This window comes from Seriola lalandi, unplaced genomic scaffold (genome assembly GCF_002814215.2).
Source record: "Seriola lalandi dorsalis isolate HSWRI2012SDOR001 ecotype SW California unplaced genomic scaffold, Sedor1 jcf7180002054325, whole genome shotgun sequence".
In the NCBI taxonomy this organism is placed as follows: Eukaryota; Metazoa; Chordata; class Actinopteri; order Carangiformes; family Carangidae; genus Seriola; species Seriola lalandi.
Genome location: NW_019524878.1, coordinates 785,295 through 798,801, shown reverse-complemented (window position 1 = coordinate 798,801; position 13,507 = coordinate 785,295). Strand labels below are relative to the sequence as shown.

The 13,507-nt window shown below is 40.8% G+C and overlaps 1 protein-coding gene across 1 annotated transcript in view; it reads left to right on the top strand.

Moving 5' to 3' along the window:
• Positions 1-13,507, top strand: part of syt9b (synaptotagmin IXb) — a 36,909-nt gene that overhangs the window by 20,078 nt on the left and 3,324 nt on the right. The window contains exons 5-7 of the mRNA XM_023407010.2: positions 10,157-10,277; positions 10,402-10,573; positions 10,675-10,804. Of these exons, the coding sequence (XP_023262778.1) occupies positions 10,157-10,277; positions 10,402-10,573; positions 10,675-10,804 (423 nt within the window). The remainder of the gene's footprint in view (positions 1-10,156; positions 10,278-10,401; positions 10,574-10,674; positions 10,805-13,507) is intronic.

Here is a 13,507-nt window from a genome sequence, read left to right as displayed (position 1 = left end):
GATGGCATTCAGCTGACCAATGGTGGAACTATGATCACTCAGTCAGTCAGTCAGCGACATTCACGATTATATGGCCCCGCTCGCTGTGTCACTCCGGCTAAAAAATAAACCTTTTATCAGAGGTGTAGTAGGGTGTATATAAGAGGTCAAGACTCCAGTGAAACTTGGAGTATAGAGAATAACTTGGCCTGTGGTCTTCATCGTGGTCATCATCATTCAACATATTATAAACATAGGGTTAGGTTTGCCTAACAATAGATACTGCTTCTTAAACAACACTTTACTAAGTGCTACATATGATCACTGAAGAATTAGAACTATAGAGGCACATAAATAAGGGATTTTTAAATATTTAAGAACATAAAAAACATCTCTATAAAAACTTAATAGCTGAAAAATCCTCATTTATGCCTGCTGAAAAGAAGAAGCTCTTTCCATTAGTACAGTGCTTAAAAGGCTTTTTGTGTAGTGGCAGTTAATGCAGCTTCCACACTTGAAATTGCTCTGAAGAGGATAACATGTGAACGACTCTATCAGTGTCCGTCTCGCAGAGCAGAGCTGCAGCCAATCATGTTATATGTGATCTGTGGTTTTTACTGCACATGCTACTAGTTTGTGTCCTGCTTGCTTTTCCTTACGCCACACAGGTGAATTTAACCTCAGGAAATCTGGTCTGATCTAAGGACACCGCTGCACCACTGTCTCCCATATCCAAGTATCACTCTATTGCATACAGGGCAATGTTTTAATGCTTCGTAGTGGTGACTTTACATTCAATATGCTCTGCAAATATCCCAGCAACAAACATGCAAAAAGAGTGTTTGTTTTGTACCTGTCCTTTCCTCAGAGCTCTCACTGAACTGCTCCTCATGATCAACATGATGCTTTATTCCCTCTGATGAACTAGAAGCACTTCCTCCTTTGGTTGTGTGTATGTGTGTGTGTGTGTGTGTGTGTGTGTGTGTGTGTGTGTGTGTGTGTGTGTTTTGTTTGTTTGTTTGTTTGTGCTACTAACAGTGTAATAGATCATTCAGCCTTGGAAAAGACTCGTTCCCTGGTGTCTAATCCTTTTATTACAAAATGCATTTGTGAACACAATAAGACCTTGTAAAAGAACAGATGCTCAACTTAGGTAGACAAGTGAGTCAACACCAAGGAGACAAGGTTCGGTGAAATTTTGCAGCTGTAAGCAATTTGCATAAAGAAATGAGGCCAGCTGTCTTAACCGCTCTCTTTGTGATACTGTTGGGATGGAGGAATGAGTTACATGTGTCCTTACGGAAACAACTCTGAGGTTGTATTATGCTTCACTTTCTCTACTATCTACTACTACTTATCTACTACATGGATTTATTCAAAGTTTCATTCATGCTTTTGTGGTTTTCAGACAGTATCCTTATAACTTGGGTCAATTTTTACTCTATTCGTATTAACATCTACTGTAGATCATCAGTGTATATAAGCTTTACCCTCACAATATCAAACTAAAGTTGTAGTAGTTGCACTATTACTCTATAAATACAGTATTTATGAGGCCATGTCACTTGCCTCTGTTAGGAAACTCATGAAAATTGTACAAAAGGACTTGAAATTCAGCGTATCACAGAGAGTGTTTCGGGAACCCGCCCCTGCTGTCTGGAGCGTCGCCACTGCTCCGCCTCGTCTTTGGGAGACGCTTTGAAACTTACATAGAGAACACAGCTGATGCTCATCAAGTAATTAGTTTCAAAGCCAGAAACTGATCTTTAGCTGGGTCAGCACTAAATAACTTCTGGCCTGTTATTATTATTAATTATTAACACACAAACACACACACACACACACACACACACTTATGTCGTTTGTTCACAAATATTGCTTTAACACCTTTCAGACTCTAACAGCGTCTAAGCTAAATAAGGTCAGTATAAATGGGTTAGAACCTCTGTGGCATCTGACTGGTGAACTATAGCTGTCCTGTCTCCTGAGTCCGACACTGAGGGGTCCACTCTCTAAATATAATCCCTTATTAATCATACATTTACCCATCATAGACTGCAATGAACGATGCAAACTACTGGACCTCTCCAGCTCAGGATATGTTGTTTACCTTGATCACCTCTGAAATACTTTTTCTTCCAAAGCAAAAAAAAATCAATTCACTTTTTTGTAACTTGAATAAATAACATGTCGGAGATAATATTTTAAAATAAATATTATACTTTGGTTCTTAAGGCTGATTGTAAATAATGTGAACAGGCATTTTTTTCAATTATTTTTGTAACAGATTAAAAATGTGTAATGTAGCTGATTAACATATTATAACTATAACTTGTGACATGCAGTAGGTAACGTTTATTCAATTCATTGTAACTTGCTGCCTCAGTTTATCCATCCACGTGTAAACACAATCCTCTGAGTGGAGAGAACTGAGAACCATTATCTGCTTCTTCTCCCACTACATTTCATTAATATACAATATACAATTTGCAAAAGCAAATACGTTTTGAAGGAAACTTTGTTTTGATTTCTATGAACATAATGAGGAAATGTTTTCAATTTATTTATTTTCCAATTCGCAAATAATGTTGATACTGAACTTAGTGAGCTTATGAGGTTATGTTTAGGTCCACAGTGACTTGAGACCAAAACCAGGATCCTCAACCAAAGTCCTTGTATGACATAAACCACAGACAAGACTCTGGGTGTGAACCTCCATCATGACTTGTGGCCAGACTTTCCAATCCTCACTCCTGTAGCATCAGCTCCTCCTCTGTCCCCTTCAGTCTTATATCAATACGTTTACGTTGACAGGTGAATATATAAGATAATAGATCATTTGATTAAGCTATTTCCATGAAGTGTTTGATTTAGATAACAGAGATGAGGACATGAGTTTGTGACTTCACCTCGACTCATCCTCAAAAGATTTGAGACTAAAATCAGACTGGAGATTGAGGACTCACCTCCGTTCACCCGTGTCTGTCTATGTGTCTGTTTGTTTGTCAGCAGGATTATGCAAAAGTACTAAACTGCACTGATCTTGCTGAAGGGATGGGGCGTGAGCCAGGGAGGAACCCATAAATCTTTTGTGGGGCAGATCCTGGATCATTTACTATGTCTTTGAATTTTTTTTTCTTTCTATGAAGTGTATGTCGGGCAAGCGAGTGACTAATCGTGAGGCACTGGAAGATTCCTGGTGGGCCGTCGCGCTGGTTGCTGGACAGCGAGGGAGGGAGGGAGGGAGTGAGATGGAGATGGATAGCGCTGTGTGCAGCAATCAGCCCAGTGGAGCAGGCCGCACTGTGGATCTGTGTGGCCGCCGTCTCCCTCGTGTCGTGGAGCTTCTCTATTAGATAAGGCTAAAAACTTAGAGGAAATGGGGACAGATGGTTGGTTTCAGGTGCAATTTTCACCTCAAGTATCAGAAGTAGTGAAGAAGTATAATCTGTTTCCTGCAGTTTTTTTTTTTTTTTTTCACTCCTTCGCTTTTGCATTTGCTTCTTTTACAGTGAAACTGACCCCACCTTGTTTACAACATTTGACCGAGGCATTTACCATATGTGCAGATACAAAAGTGAACATTCGCTGTTTGCGTTTCTTGCACCTGATTTGTGTGTGTGTGTGTGTGTGTGTGTGTGTGTGAGTGTTTATTTCCCAGCATTTTGCATCTGTGAGGGAGATCTAAAGAAATTCCTCTCTCTCCCTATCTCTCGCTCTCTCTCTCTCTCTCGCACCGGCCCCAGCAGAACTAGGTTACCTCCCTTGGGATTACAGGGGGGGGGGGGGACCGTGCGCTGGTCCAGTCTCCAATCTGTGTGCATTAATCATGGCTGCCGGCACAGAACGAGCTTCTAGCCATCCCTGACCATATGCGCCGGACTGTAATGTACACATATATTTCTGTGCTGTATGCTTATAGAAAAATAAATGAGGTTCATCCGACAAGGTGTACAGTAAAAGGTCAGTCATTGGAGCACTCGCACAGTCCTAATACAGTCTACGCTGCTTGAACTTGTTACTATATATATGTAATTAAGCAAGGTGATTAGTGTGTTTACAGATTTAAAATTGACACATTCCTTTAGTGAGTTTGCCAGGGTGAGATTCCTCTTCCGTGTGCATTCATGTTGAAGCTATAGAGTCTCACTCTTAATCCACACACCATTAATTACTGAAACAAAAATTAAAATCTTCCTGTGGAACCCGTATGTACCTCTGCTGGCTCAGACTGAATCTTGACTCTGCCCTGCGTCCGTCCTTCGCTCTGCAGTAGCATAATGCTTCTATAGCGCCACCTAAGAGCAGCATGGCCCCACCTGTCAGAGCGGCAAAGTGTGCACACGCACCCAAAAAAATCCACAGCAGCGACACGTGTGACAGCACATCCAGGCCGTCACCAACTACAGAGCAACATCACCTGCTTGTGTCAGTGTCGCCTTCCTTCCTGATGCGCTCGACAACTTTTACTCTCGGTTTGAGACACGAAATGATGACGACCCCTCCTCAGTACCCAGCGGCGCTACTGGACCGATATGAGTTTTTTGTTTGCTGTTAGCTGTTAGCTGTTAGCTGTTAGCAGCTACAGTAGTGTAACAACTACAGCCCGATAGGTAGTAACTACATCAACATACAGTCAACGGGCTGGAATCTCATTTTTCACAAAGACACACAGATGAATTTCCCTCTGGTGCTATAAGGCCTTTGTACCAGTTCAGGGGAAGCTTGTCTATTGGACATATGTCAAGAGATTCAATTTGCTTTTGGACATCTATCACATTATTACATGTGCGTTCCTGCCTTCTGTCTCCTCAGCTGAAGATCTTCTGGAGACAAAGACGATGAAGACTTTAAAGACACTGTTACCTGCAGCTCCTACAGGGCCAGTCAATACTATCGACTGCAGTCTGGTTGGCCTGTAATTAGGACCTTGATAAATGGGGTCAGCATGTGTATACACAGTGTGAGTGTTTATGTGTTGTGTGTGTGTGTGTGTGTGTGTGTGTGTGTGTGTGTGGTTAATTCAGTAAAGGAGGTTCCCGTTTCCCAACATTGATAAATGGAGCCATATAACAAGCACTTGTCCTCCCATTTCCCCTTATTGACTACGTGAGAAATATGATTCTCCAGATGCTTACGGTCAATTGAGTCAGTGGGAGATCCTGGACATATTAGAGGGGTGAACAGGCATAGAACCTGCACACAGATACGTACTCTGGTTTAGCTCTATCTTTCTTTAAAAACTGCAACTCAAAACTATTTTCAATTAAAATATAAAATAATAATAATTGTGAACTATGAACTAGTTCAATTTAATCTGTGTGAACTGAACTTTTTGCTCGCTTGCTCCTTTCTGCTGAAACCAATCTGATCTGATTATAATCGGTTTAAAAGCCCAAACAGAACAAAAATCCTCCATATAAAACAGCTCAATCAGAGTAAACACTTCACCACACAATCAGCTGCAGTGGGGTGGTTTAAACAGATCAAAGGAAAAATTGCACCGTGTATTATTTTACCAAACCAAGGGTCGGCAAGTAGGTTTGTCCTCGGGCCAATTACCATGAGAAGCTCCAAAACATTAGCTCCTGTAAAGCAATGGAAGAGATTTCTAAGTAGTGAGTGCAGGTTTAATGAGGTTCATTGTGACATTAGTTAAAGCACAGAAGCTGCAGATGCTTCTCGGCAGAGGGTTTCTAATAATCACACTCACATTTCCAAATTAACAACTTTTGAAATGCTGACATCAGACTCTTTCTCTTTGGTACAAATGTCTACGTACAGTACGTTAAACAATAGATGCAAACCTAAGTTGAAGTGAGGAACATGCATGACACAGACTTTTAAATTTGCAGTCTTGAAACATGTTTTCTCAAGGCTGCAGCCTATTCAGTCTCATCTGTACTTCAACCAATCAGCTAAAGCCAGGCAGTTTTTGTACTGACTCACTGTTTTTTACTGAGAGTTATGAAGGATCCTTCAGCCTAACCTGATTCTGCCAGGGTACATTCATCCATACAGCTAAAGTTCAGCCTGGGCAGTGATTTATTTACTTCCACCATGTTCACCCAGGCAGATATACTGTACTGTTGATTGGCCCTGGTGTAACAGGATCTCCGATGTTTAAGTGAGCTGAACAAATTCTCGTGCCTGCTTTTTGTCCTCACGATACTAAATCAGCTATTTGCAGTTTCCTTTAAAAGACCACAAAACCCACCATGCCGGTGCACACACTTGTTCATGACCTCGTGGGTGTGTGTCATAAGAACTGACGAGAAAATCTCTGCAAAAAAATAAAAAATATTAGATAAATAAAATCATAATATAAAAATTCTAACACCTGTTGCTGAACAGATTCATATTTCTTACTAACTGCGCCTCACATCACATAATATATAATATTGGAAAACATTCATGAAAATTATTTGCAAAGCTAAACAACAACATTAGCATCAGAAGTGCATGAACCAGCCTGAGAGTAGTGTATTTCAGTTGCAGTAACCACAGAAGAATCACTCTCAGCAACACTGCCGAAGTTTGTGCAGGAGCAAAAAGTGTAGATTGTGTACTGCAGAACAGAAAAGGTTATCTGACACGTCTTGTATCTGTACACATTAATAGTGGTAGGTAAACGTCTGGCTGGGCAGTGGGTGACTTGACATGTGATTTGTGGTTGTTATGCATTCGGACAGAGACAGTAGCTGACTGAGGTTTTTATATATGGCTCTGTTTGATTTGAATTATTGCTGCTTTAATCGACACAAATGACTAAATTGAAAGCATGAATTAGTGCACTTATTTCTTTGAATCCAAGACACCTCAGAATTTTATTTTATTTTACTGGAATACGTGTTTTCATGACGTGTATTTGAGCCATTTTAAAGTCGCAGTCTGATTTAGGGACAGTGGTGCACTTATAATTTTCTGTTAGTTAGAAATAGTCTAGTACATTAAGTTTTATACAGTAACCGCATAAACATTTGTATGTACTAAATAGTGCCTGGTTTGTAGTGATGACGCCATGATGTCATTAGGATCCAGTGTCTTTGGAACAAGTCAGGAACCTTCAGTTTCTCCTGCTTTCATTTATGCTATTCTTTTTAAATAAGCGCCAACTTTGTGCAATAATAAACAGTTTGAATACTCTTTAATTACAAATTTAATTTAGTATAATTCATTCAAATAAACAAAGCCATTGCTGTAAAAATTAAAATCTTTATTTCTTCACTCCTCTGCCTCACAGCAAAAAGGGAAATAACTTTACGGGTTCAAGACTAAAGGAGTGTGTGTTTACATCCCACAACAAAACAACATAAATATCATTTTCTGTCAGAAGCATAAGGGGAATCATCACGATGTATTGGGAAACAGCACCGCCACTGTCTCCAATTGTTTAATAAAGGTTTAATGTAGCAGCTAATTTCACAGCGACAGAAGCTAAACATAGCACTTTCGAGAAGCCCCTGCACAAACACACACACACACACACACAAAGACGGAGAAAGAGAAAGGCAGAGGAGTGAGACGGAGTTAGACTGAGTCAGTGATTGTTAAAGACGCAACAAGAGCGAGGCTGGTGGATGAAGCCTGGCTGATCCTGAGGGAGAGAAGGTGCTAGTGGTATAATTGGAGAAGATGGACTGTCCACACGTTCGCTCTGCTTTATTGGAGCGCTTTAGAGCACCGGTCTAATTTCATTGACTGAGAACAAGTGACCATAATCCTGACCGCAGGCTTGATTTGAGTGCTCATAAGAGTAGTGATCGGCACTCTATAGTCTGAAAACTTAAGTGTGCTCCACGACTGTGTGTGTGTGTGTGTGTGTGTGTGTGTGTTATGGGAGAAGGTTATCACATTATCTGTGGAGAGCTGAAGGGCTTGCCAGTCTACAGCCTTGTGTACATGCCGGCCTGTTTAGTGTGTGTATGCCTGCGCTTGTGCCAAAATTCATATAAGTGTTACACCTCGGAGACATCATAAGCTGTACATCATTAACACCCGGGGCTCTAAGCAGCGGCGATGATGCAGTGTCAGAGGTGGATTCTGCCTCAGCAACACGTGTGATGAATCAACTCATCACGCAGTCAGACTGTCACGGATCCCGGACAACACTCTTTGTGTGTGTGTGTGTGTGTGTGTGTGTGCATATGTGTGAGTCTATGTGTTAACATGCTCGCGGGCGTGTAGATGCTGTCTTCCATGATGAATCATCTCATTTTGTTCAATTTGATTTTCAGCGATTTTTGAGCAGAACACCCAGAGCAACAGCGTTCTACTGTGTGTGTGTGTGTGTGTGTGTGTGTGTGTGTGTGTGTGCTGCCTGTATAACCTGACTCCAATTAATCTTAATCAGCATGAGACAGAGCACTTATTGATGTTTGAATGAAATAATGATTTTCCAGTATAACCACTACATCTGACCTTTAACTAGGCTTTCTATCTAATAGGCTGCTACTGACAAAGACAAAATACAAAATCATTAACATCCTGTGTATTAATCACTGATTGGGCAGAATGAATTAAGACACATCAGATGTTAACCTGCATTGCAACAGTGAAACATAAAGCAGCTGAATTCAGAGCAGGAAGAGAGAGTGTTTGTTACATTATGTGAGCTCTAACTGAATTCAATTACTTGTATTTGCAGATGCTGAAACAGCTGGAACAACATCTGCCATTTGCCATTTTCCTTTAAGATTCCTCATTTTGATGAAGTATCCAAACTTTAGGACAAATTTGACTCATAAATAATCCTAAACCTCCAGTTTAAGATCTTGTAAAAGGGAGCTCTGTGTCAGCGCAGTGTGTGAAAGAAAACATAAAACTGGAGATCAGAGTTTCCCCCGTAAGAAACCTTGTGCGCTTGTATAAGCGCATCACTCGCTCCTCACACCTTCATGTTATTTTCAGATGTGTTAATTGGGGAAAGATCCTCGCATGTGCATGAATGTAAATGAAGTTGTGAAAGCAAGGGTTGTATTCTCTTAGGAAAACAACATGAAACAAATACCTAAACCAGGTTGCACATATCGTTGAAATGCTCGGCACATGACAACCCTGTAACATGAAACATGCTCATGAACAGTGAGTCATGCCATTGCTGCACATTGCAGATGTGATTAGAGAGATTGCCATGGAGGTGTCACAGGCTTGATCCACATCTGAGGTGCAAAGACTTGTATCATTCCCTTAACATATTACATATAACGTGCCATCTGTTAAATACACCCAAAAAACTGATTAAAACCAAATTATTTTGGTTTAATTGCTTAATCATGATCCTTAAGCAAAGTTGTTTTTCTCAAGCTTTTTATCACAAGTCCAAAGTCCAACACTTCTTGCTCAGTTCTATGGTGTTTGATTCTAAATGCAACTTTTCTTGAGCAAATGTGAGCAGCGTTTGTTGTAGCTTATAAAGAAGTTTAAAGTTGTTGGGTCTGATGCTACTTAAAGGCACGCTATGAAGAGTTTGTCCGTTTTTGCAAGTTGTTCCAGGATTTCCTGTTATGTCATGCACATGTGCAAACGTGCACTTACGTGTGCACGAGAGCGGAGCAAGGCAATAGACTTTACTGCCACCAGTTTCGGGCTGTTCGACTGATCTGCAGTCATTGGTGGGAATGCACTAAGACTTGTATGTGCCAACTAAAGACAGGGAGAGAGAAAACTGCCTGCTTCCCAACATGGATGTAAACCAGGGACCAATTTTGCCTTGAGGCTAACAGCAGTACTGCAACTATTGTTTTGGCTTGTATTCATTAGTTTTCTTTGTGGCAGGGGTCATGTTCCAGAGTTGTGCTTTTCATAATATTGAATCACTTCTTAAATCACTCAGCCTTCTATCCTTGTGATGTTACAACATAAAAACTCCTACAACTAAATCTTTTCGATTTGGTAGGAAAAGCTGAGACCATGTATACAGACAGCTGACGAATCAAAGGAAAACCGTAACAAATGAGTGGATAAACACAGCAAATGCAGTTGCCCCTTACTAAAAGACAGTACAGAGAAATCATTTTCTACTAATGACTGTCAAGTGATGCATCATTATCTTCTGCTTTTGCAGGAGACGTGTTATAGCAAATGAAAATTTGACTGTGATTTAAAGTCTGTTATTAAAATGATAAATTGATAATCTAACAGTACTGCTATAAAAATGTAATATGTTGATTTGCAGGACAACGTGGACCTGGGAGAGCTGATGTTCTCATTGTGCTATCTCCCCACGGCGGGCAGGCTCACCATCACCATGATCAAAGCCAGAAATCTCAAAGCCATGGACATCACTGGAGCCTCAGGTGGGTGCTGACTGACAATGTAGTGTTTCTGCTGTGAGGTGAGGTAGTCAAATGTGCACACGAGGTTTTGCGAGTGCTTTATTGTTCTGAGCGAAAGCACTACATTACCTTCTCCTACCTCTAGATCCGTATGTGAAAGTGTCCCTGATGTGTGAAGGCCGGAGGCTGAAGAAGAGGAAGACGTCAACCAAGCGTAACACTCTGAACCCAGTGTACAATGAGGCCATTGTGTTTGATGTTCCTCCTGAGAACATCGACCAGATCAGCCTGCTCATAGCCGTCATGGACTACGATCGGTTAGTGAGCTTCATGCACGCAGTATATCAACTTCATCTGCAGAACATTAACTGATGCAACACTCTGGTGTCTCTGTGTGTTACCCCTGGCTGTCCTGCAGGGTTGGACATAATGAAGTGATCGGAGTCTGCAGGGTGGGCAATGAGGCTGAGAGTCTGGGACGAGACCACTGGAGTGAAATGCTGACGTATCCACGGAAACCCATCGCACACTGGCACCCGCTCATAGAGGTACACTGTGTAGTGGTACAATATTTGTCTATAGATGGTTTAAACTAAGCATCTGAAAACAAGAGGAAAGAGGTGAGACTAGACTTACTGGGGTCTTCAGCCATGCTAGCATCTTGGTACAGCGGCGCTTTGAGCTAAATGCTAATGTCAATATCAAGATGCCGATGTTTAGCAGGTAATATTTCCGATGTTTACCATATTAGTTTAGTGTATAAGGATGCTAACATTGGACAATTAGCACTAAACACAAGGTACAGCTGAGGCTGATGGGAGTTTAACTGGTGCTTCGTCATCGACCAAAGTACTAGTCTAGTACTTAACTAAAAATTAAGACATTTCACTCAAATGTGAATTATCAGACCAAGAAATCAGAACATATAAGTGAAACCATAACTGTGTAAGAATATTTAACAGGCAAATACACAAAAAGCAGTGATCATTTCAATGAGACACGTCCATACAATGGAGTGTACAGAAGCTTCTCTGAACTAAAAAAGAAGCTTAAAAGAACAAACTTTATAAATGTAATTGAATTGAATCTAAATGATGTTTCATATTCCATGTTCCCATGTTATGTTTTCAATTTTGAGGTACAGTAAAAAAAAAAAAAAAAAAAGAGAAAAGAAATAAAACAATTACATAACAAAAATGACTGTATAACCCTGATGTGTACTTCACTTGTTTTGCTTTGATTGCCACAACAGAGGCACCGAGCTTACAGAGAGAGAGAGAGAGAGAGAGACAGAGAGAGAGAGAGACAGACAGAGGCGGCTAAATTCACTGAGCTGTTTCTATTTCTGAATTCTCAGCCCACACTCATTAAAAAAAAACAGAGCATGTTAAAACAGATGCTGGACTGATTCATGTAAATTCATATGGACTTGTCAAAGCTAAATCTATTGGTATTCAGCTGAGGGGGTCAGAAGATAAAACGCTTCAAACATGGATTTCTGTCTGGGTAAATGTAACGCCTAGCATCAGCTATGACACGCATTAGCATCTGCCAGCTAATGTGTGTCTTCTCTCTCTTTTGAAGGATTTAAATATTCGCTTCAGCTTTGCGTACAGATGTGATGGCATATTTATCATTCCTAAAATGTAAAGGACACCAGCTAGCTGGAAGCTAACTCGTTAGCTATTAAGATTGGTCGTCATGCCTTCTGTCAACATCGTTATTTTTTATTCTGGTGATGCTCATTAGGAGAGAGCCTAAGGACCCCGTGATTGTTATTTCACCTCTAATGAACATGTCATTGATTTTCTTCAGCTTCCCAAATGACATTTCCATCTGAAATCAGGCCGACTAATGTATAATGAGCATCTGTGTAGATTATTTTACCACCCAGACGACTGACTAAAGTTAAATGTGCTGCTTTGAAAACAGTGGCAGCTACAAGTGTTTTATTTACCAGAGAAATTTCAACTCACACTGTGAAAAATCACTTGAGCAAAAAAAACCCAGAAAGCTAACCCAGTTTCCCAGTCAATTTTTCAGAATTTAAAAGGATTATGAGCAGCGTTTATATAACATGAATATTTGTTTTATATTAACAAAGTAGTTAGGAACATTTGGACAAAAATACAGATTTTCAAGTGTAAACAAAACACAGACACACACATTCATTTGGAGACATAACTAAATGGAAAGCTGACTGCTGATTGGCAGAGGTTCAGGCTGAATATTGTGGAGCTGCGCCGAGGCCATCTCTGCTTTCAGCTGCTTTACATCAGGGATGTTGCTTCCTTTTGATGGAACCCGTCGAATGTCAACGACACAAGGGAACTGTGAACGGAGGACAGGTTCCTCTCTGAATGTTGTTCTCATGTTGTCGGCTACGATTGAGCCGGAGCAGCTGTTGTAGTAAGTTAGTAATCCTCATGGATTTTGTTGTGTTTTTGAAAAGTCAGTTATGGCTTAAGTCACCCTGTTATTTAATTCAGTTGCATTTTGACACCAGGATTCCTCTTCTACTTCTTCCAGGTAACAACTCAGTGTTTTACTGGAGTAAATGAAGCACTAGTTGTCACACTGTGTTTACCGCAGGCAATATTTGTGGGAGGTCAGTGACCCTGATATTGCCAACAGTGGTGAAGCTAGAAGAGCTCTCCTACTGTCTGAAGGGCCATTTGTGTAGCACTAAAACACACACACACACACACACACACACACACACACACACACACACACACACACACACAATAATGCACATATACTCTATGTATCTACAGCGATATGCAAACATCAAGTATTCACGCATAAAAAAAGAGATTAAATTGAACAAATCAATCCAAACACATGCAACATTCTGTCCATGCACACTTAACACATACACATACTCTCTCTCTCTCTCTCTGGCGCACACACACACACACACACACACACTCACAAGTTTCTTATCCACTTTAGGCTTTTATGGCTTATCTAAAGTGTTGGAGAAAAACCTCGCTGACCCTCTGACCACAGACTGAGAGCATTAATAATTCACCAGCTTGATCCCTTCAACCAGGGCTGTAAACACACACACACACACACACACACACACACACACACGACAAAGACCAACAACAAAATTGCTCTCGAATTCTCCAGAGTCACTTCAAGCCAGTTCTGATGCTGCTGAGTGGAAAGCAAAGGGAGAGCTGAGTTGGCTCCACTTTGTCACATGAATGAATGAGTGAATAAGAGCGAGGCGCACCACGGGG